The 7426-nt window shown below is 37.9% G+C and overlaps 1 protein-coding gene across 3 annotated transcripts in view; it reads left to right on the top strand.

The window, feature by feature from the left end:
• The window catches only part of RPAP2 (RNA polymerase II associated protein 2), a 101102-nt gene that overhangs the window by 24637 nt on the left and 69039 nt on the right, over positions 1 to 7426 (top strand). For all 3 annotated transcript variants that reach the window (XM_017863328.1, XM_017863326.1, XM_017863327.1), the window contains one exon: positions 400 to 1330. In XM_017863328.1, coding sequence (XP_017718817.1) covers positions 400 to 1330 — 931 coding nt within the window. The remainder of the gene's footprint in view (positions 1 to 399; positions 1331 to 7426) is intronic.

The raw sequence follows: 7426 nt of genomic DNA, 5'->3' as shown, positions 1-7426 counted from the left end.
TATATACTTTATATTTATATATGTACTTTTTTTTATATATATATATGTTTGCAACAACAGGCAAATCCAAATAGTGCAGTGGGACAGCATTATCAAGTTTTTAAAAAAGTTTTGCTGTACTCCTGTAACAATTTTAAAATAATTGGGGGAAAAAGATGAAGGAAGAAGACAGAAGGAGAACTGTATCAAAAAATATATTATTAATAGGTGTACTAAAATTATAGGCTTCTTCTGAAATTTATATATCAGAACCTAGAAATAAGGTTTTGCCTAGGGAATAAAAATTTCTACCTTGAAAGTTACAATGTATAAATACTATGAGGTACTTTACTTTCCTATTGTTTCGGGTTTTATTTGCTATTTGTTATTTAGTTATTTTATTTCTCTTTCATTCTACAGTGGCCATTCTGGAGAAGAAGTACAGTTATGCAGTAGAGCCATTAAAACATCAGATATCGACAATCCTAGCCACTTTGAAAAGCAATATGAATCTTGTTCTTCTAGCACTCACAGTGATAGTAGCAGTGACAATGAGCAAAACTTTGTTTCCTCTATTCTACCAGGAAACAGACCAAATTCAACAAGTATTAGACCACAGCTGCACCAAAAAATCATAATGAAAAAGAAAGCTGGTCACAAAGCTGACTCCAAACACAAAGACAAAGAACAGACAGTAGTAGATGTCACTAAGCAGTTAGGCAATTGCAAATTAGATAGTCAGGACAAAGATGCTACATGTGAACTTCCTTTACAGAAAGTAAATACTCAGAGTTCTTCAAGTAGCACTTTGCCTGAAAGATTAAAAGCTTCAGAAAATTCTGAAAGTGAATACAGTAGGTCAGAAATAACTCTAGTAGGCATAAGTAAGAAAAGTGCAGAGCATTTTAAGAGAAAATTTGCCAAATCAAACCAAGTGTCTAGGTCAGTCTCTAGTTCAGTGCAGGTGTGTCCTGAAGTTGGAAAGAGGAACTTACTTAAAGTTTTGAAGGAGACTTTGATTGAGTGGAAGACAGAAGAAACTTTGAGGTTTTTGTATGGCCAGAATTATGCTTCTGTGTGTCTGAAACCTGAAGCCTGTCTGGTTAAAGAAGAACTTGATGAAGATGACATAATCCCAGATCCAGATAGTCATTCCCCTGCCTGGAGGGAATCTCAGAACAGCTTGGATGAGTCTTTACCTTTTAGGGGCTCAGATACAGCCATTAAACCACTGCCGAGTTACGAGAATTTGAAAAAAGAAACTGAAAAGTTAAATCTGAGGATCAGGGAGTTTTATAGAGGACGATATGTTTTGGATGAAGAAACCACCAAATCACAAGACTCAGAAGAGGTATGTCTTACAGACATTGAGTTTTTCCAGGTCGTTAACATTTGGAAAACTCACCACAGCAAATCTTGGAGCAGGAAGGATATTGAAGAGATAATTGTTAAATTTTCAAATAGTTTCTTTAGTCATTCTGCCTTTTGGTTTACAGTGCCATCTCCACTGTTGGCATTACTATTTTACAAATAAGTTGACGTTTACCCCTAGTAAATTTTCATCAGTGTGCCGTATTTTTTTCTAATGTAAAAATAGCCTAAAATGGTGGGACAAAGTTTTCCCTAATTCTTCATATAATAAATGAAGCCTCTGAAGAGGCTTGGTTTTTCTTCTTCGGCATGTATTCTTTCAGATTTATACATGGGGTCTGTGTGTGTGTGTTTAATGGAAGTATATGCCATGGAATAGACTTGCTAGTTACATTGAAAAATAGTTAGCAAGCATGTCCATTTAAAATACTATAGATGAAAATAATTTGTAAAAGAGACTTACTGGGAAATAATGGACAAAGAGAATGGAAAGCACATTCAGATAGACCTAGATTTGAACATCTGTTTTGTCATTTACTAGCCGTATGAAAAATTAGTTTCCTGGTCTGTTTGCTCATATGTAAATGGGACTATTAATAGCTTCTCTTGCTCAATTGTTATTCGTTTTAAAGATAATGTGTGTAAAGCATTTATCACAGTACATGACATGTAATTGGTACTCAGTAAATAGTACCCATAAGTAGAGACTGAAAATGTGCCACTGAGATTTAGAGAGCATCTTTTAATATTTCTACACCCATCTTTGATTGATGTGTACTCCCTGGAAAATGAAGTCATTTAACATGAAGAGGAATGGGTAATAACCTTGTTTTTACCACAAAACTTTGTTCTCGAATATTCCCAAGTAAATGTGGCTCTAAATTTAAAAGCACATTGGAGATTTGGAAAGAGGGTAGAAGTAGAAATGTAAAAAATTTAGAAATATATTTCTATAGAGTGTTGCTTGACCCAGCACCCTACTTCAAATCATTTCAAGTATGTTATTAGACATCATCCAAAACTTATATTAAGCTGGGAGAAACATTGATTTCTGTCACTAAGCTGCATAAACCTACCATAGAACATCACTTATTTTATCATTTTGTGCTTTTTAGCCTTAATAATCCCTGAAATTTGACTTTTTAAAATTTATAACATTTTCCAAAAATGTTACGTAACACATTAAAATATTTCCATTGAAGTACAACATAAATAGTAATTATATGATTTCGTGAGTATTCACATGTGAATGTCCTGATGTAATCACTACCCAAGCCAGGAAATAGATCATTACAAGTAAACTAGAAGCCCCATATATATCCCCTCCTAATCAGCACCTCTTTCCAAAATTAATATTATATTAGGACAGATTAGTTCTGTCATTTTTTTTTTTTACAGTATATATTCTTGGTGTCCAATTTATTTCATGCAGTATTATACTTTTGAATCATTTGTGTTGTTGCATATAGCTGTAGTTCTTATTGCTGCATAGTATTCCATGATACAAATATACCATTTATTTATGCTAATGGACATTTAGACTATTTCCAATTTGGGGCTATAATGAACAATATTCTTATGAATTTTCTTGTATTTATCTCTGTGCTAATATGCATATGTATTTCTGAAGTATCTAGGACTGGGAATGCTGGGTTATCATATATGCATGTATGCAACTATACTAGATAATACCAAACAGTTTTCCAAAGTGGTTGTACCAGTTTACAGTTCCACTGCTACTATATGGGAGTTTCCTTGACTCCATATCCTCCCTAGTACTTGATATTGTTAGTTTTAGCCATTCTGGTAGTATTGCTTTATGATTATAATATATTTATGTGATGATTAATAAATTCAGCACTATTTTATTTGCTTATTGATCACTTGGATAATCTCTTAGGTCAGGTCTGCAGATCTCTCAGTGGATACCAGCACCTGCTCTGGTGAACATGGCAGGGGGGTGAAATGGATTCTGTGAGGATCCTTAGTTTTCGTTGTTTAATGCACTATTTTTGTGCTGGTTAGCCTCCTGCCAGAAGGTGGCACTTTTGAGAGAGCATCAGTTTTGGTAGTATAGGAAGAATCAGGCTGTGGGTAGGGCCCTAGAACTCCCAAGAGTATATGCCCTTTATCTTCAGCTATCAGAGTGGGTAGGGAAGGACCATGATGAGGGCAGGACTATATGTGTCTGAGCTCAAGACTCTCCTTGGGCAGGGCTTGCTGTGGCTGCTGTGGGGGATGGGAGTGTGGTTCCCAGGTCAGTGGAGCTGTTCCAGGAAGATTATGGCTGCCTCTGCTGTGTCATGCATGTTGTCAGGGAAGTGAGGGAAAGCCGGCAGTTACAGGCCTCACCCAGCTCCCATGCAATCCAGAAGACCAGTCTCACTCCCACCATGCCCCTCCAAATAGCACCAAGTTTGTTTACAGGCAGTGGGTGGGAAGGACTGAGAACTTGCCCCAGGCTACCAGCCTCCCACCTGTGAGAACAAGTAGGACTTTCACATCTCCCAGTCTGTGGAGTCTGCACACCAGATTCACCCCCTCCCTTGAGTTCTGGCCAGGAGACTTCCTGTTCAGTTGGAATTGTTAAAAAATTCAACTGGCCTATCGTATGGTCTATCTTAGAGACTGTTCCATGTGCTGATGAATAGAATGTATTTTCTGCTATTGTTGGGTAGGATGTTCTCTAAATATCTGTTAAATCCATTTGTTCTAGGGTATAATCAAAATTATATCAAATATTCTCTCAGACCACAGTGGAATTTTTAAATTTCTACTTTGATTTCATTGTTGACGCAATGATCATTCAGGAACAGGTCTTGATGACCTGTCTAGTGCTGTCAGTGGAGTACTGAAATCCAGCACTATTATTGTGTTGCTTTCTATGTCATTTCTTAGGTCTCATAGTAACTGTTCTATAAATTTGGGAACTCCAGGTTTAGGTGCATATATATTTAGAATTGTGATATTTTCCTATTGGACTAGTCCTTTTATCATTGTATAATGTCCCTCTTTGTCTTTTTAAACTGCTGTTGCTTTAAAGTTTGTTTTGTCTGATAGAAGAATAGCTACTTCTGCTCACTTTTGGTGTCCATTTGCATGGAATATGTTTTTCCACCCTTTACCTTAAGTTTATGTGAATCCTTATGTGTCAGGTGAGTCCCTTGAAGACAACAGATACTTGGTTGGTGAATTCTTAATTTTGCCATTCTGTGTCTTTTAAGTGGAGCCTGTAGGCCATTTATATTCAATGTTCGTATTGAGATGTGAGGTACTATTCTATTCATCGTGCTGTTTGTTGCCTGGACAACTTTTTTTTTTTTTCATTGTCATATTGTTTTATAAGTCCTGTGAGATTTATGCTTTAAAGAGATTCTATTTTGGTGTTATTTCCAGGATTTATTTCAAGATTTATCACTCCTTTAGCAGTTCTTATAGTGCTGACTTGGTAGTGGTGAATTCTCTCAGAATTTGTTTGTCTGAAAAGGCTATCTTTCCTTTATTTATAAACCTTAGTTTTGCTGGATACAAAATTCTTGGCTGATAGTTGTTTTGTTTAAGGAGGCTAAAGATAGGACTCCAATGTCTTCTAGCTTATAGAGTTTCTGCTGAGAAATCTGCTGTTAATCTGATAGGCTTTCCTTTATAAGTTATCTGATGCTTTTGCCTCACTGCTCTTAAGATTCATTCCTTCATCTTGACTTTTGACAACCTGATGACTATGTGCTGGGGCAATGATTTTTTTATGATGAATTTCCCAGGTGTTCTTTGAGCTTCTAATATTTGGATGTGTAGGTCTCTAGCAAGGCCAGAGGAGAAGTTTTCTTTGATTATTCCCTCAAATATGTTTTCCAGACTTTTAGATTTCTCTTCTTTCTCAGGAACACCAATTATTCTTATATTTGTTTGTTTAACATAATCCCAAACTTCTTGGAGCCTTTGTTCATTTAAAAAAAATATTTTTTCTTTGTCTGTGTTGGGCTGGGTTAATTCAAAAGCCTTGTCTTGAAGCTCTGAAGTTGTTTCTTCTACTTGCTCAATTCTATTGCTGAGACTTTCCAGTGCATTTGCGTTTCTCTAAGTGTGTCCTTCATTTCCCAAAGTTGCGATAGTTTTTTATTTATGCTATCTATGTCACTGGAGATTTTTCCATTCATATCCTGTATCTTTTTTTTTTATTTCTTTAAGTTGGGCCTCACCTTTCTCTGGTGCCTCCTCGATTAGCTTAATAATCGACCTTCTGAATTTTTTTTTCTGGCAATTCTGAGATTTTGTCTTGGTTTGGATCCATTGCTGGTGAGCTAGTGTGATGTTTTGGGGTTGTTAAAGAACCTTGTTTTGTCATATTACTAGAATTGTTTTTTTGGTTCCTTCTCATTTGGGTAGACTGTGAGAAGGAAGATCTGGGACTCAAGGGCTGCTGTTCAGATTCTTTTGTCTCACGGGGTGCTCCCTTGATTTGGTGGTCTCCTCCTTCCCCTAGGGATGGGGCTTCCTGAGAGCCAAACTGCAGTGATTGTTATTGCTCTTCTGGATCTAGCCACCCAGCAGAGTTACCAGGCTTCTGGCTGGTACTAGGGAATGTCTGCAAAGGGTCCTGTGATGTGATCCGTCTTCAGCTGTGGATACCAGCACCTGCTCCGGTGGAGGTAACAGGGGAGTGAAGTAGACTCTGTGAGGGTCCTTAATTGTATTTTTTTTTAAGTGCACTGGTTTTGTGTTGGTTGGCCTCCAGCCTGGAGGTGGTGCTTTCAAGAGTGTATCAACTGCAGTAGTATAGGGAGGATACAAGCTTACTCTGGGGTCAGGCAGTAGGCAGGGCCGTAGAACTTGCAAGAGATTAAGTCCTTTGTCTTTGGCTACCAGGGTCAGTAGAGAAAGACCATCAGGTGGGGGTACCATTGTGTGATTCCCAGGCCAATGGAATTATGTTCCCAGGGGGATTATAGCTGACTCTGCTGCGTCACACAGGTTACTAGGGAAGTGGGGGAAGGCTGGCAACCACAAGCCTCACCCACCTTCCACACAGCCTGCAGCCTAAAAGGCCAGACTCACTCCCACCGTGCCCCCACAAAAGCACCAAGTTTATTTCCAGGAAGCTAATGAGCAGGGCTGAGAACTTGGCCCAGGCTACAGGCCTCCCAGCTGAGAAAGCAAGCTGACTCACAGTTCCTCGCCTTTTCTGGTATGTTTCTGCGGTAGTTCTTGGAGCAAAAGTTCATGATGTGAGTCTCCACATGCCGCTCTGTCCGACCAAGTGGGAACTGCAAGTTAGTCCTGCCTCCTATCTGCCATTTTTTCCCAGACCTAACATTTATTTTTAATATTAAACCAACTTTGCATTCTTATAATAAACTCAATTTGATTGAGCTATAGTAGCCTTTTTATATAATACTGAATTTGGTCCTCCTAATATTTGCCTTAGAATTTTTGCACATATTTTCAGAATGAGTGACATGAGCATATGAATTGCTCATGGTCTCATCATAAATCACATGGTACAAATTGAGTAATCTGAGGAAAGTTTAATTATGGGACTGTTTTCCAAAGTGTGCACATGTGGTCAGAGTGAAGGAAACCAAAGGAATAATACACTAATCGTAGTTTGAAAGCCCTCACCACCCCCAGACCTCAAGGAAAAAGGTAGGAGTGGACCATGAGGTTTTGTACAAGGAAGTGCAACATGTAGTGGACCAAGCAGGAATGACTCTTCTGCACCATCCAGTTTCTTATTCTTCATTGGCAAAACTGAGATAAAAGCCAGACAGCAAGGAAGCCCATTGATGCAGCCTGTACAGATCAGCCTTCTGAAGTACAAAGACAGTGGAAAAGGGTGAAAATTGTTCAGAATGATGATACCTGGCACTGCCTCTAATTTTCTTTTCTTGTAATATCTTTATCAGGTTTTGGTTGTAATCATTTGGTAAAACAAGCTGGAAAATGTTCCCTCCATTTCTGGAAGAATCTGTCTAAAAATAATGTTAGTTCTTTAGATGCTTAGAATATCACCCATTGAACTATCTTTTCCTCTGATTTCCTTCGTGGGTTGTCAATTTTTTTTTTTTTTTTTTTTTTT

The sequence above is a fragment of the Rhinopithecus bieti genome, unplaced genomic scaffold, assembly GCF_001698545.2.
Source record: "Rhinopithecus bieti isolate Rb0 unplaced genomic scaffold, ASM169854v2 scaffold_68834, whole genome shotgun sequence".
Classification (NCBI taxonomy): domain Eukaryota; kingdom Metazoa; phylum Chordata; class Mammalia; order Primates; family Cercopithecidae; genus Rhinopithecus; species Rhinopithecus bieti.
This window is presented reverse-complemented; position numbering and strand designations above follow the sequence as displayed.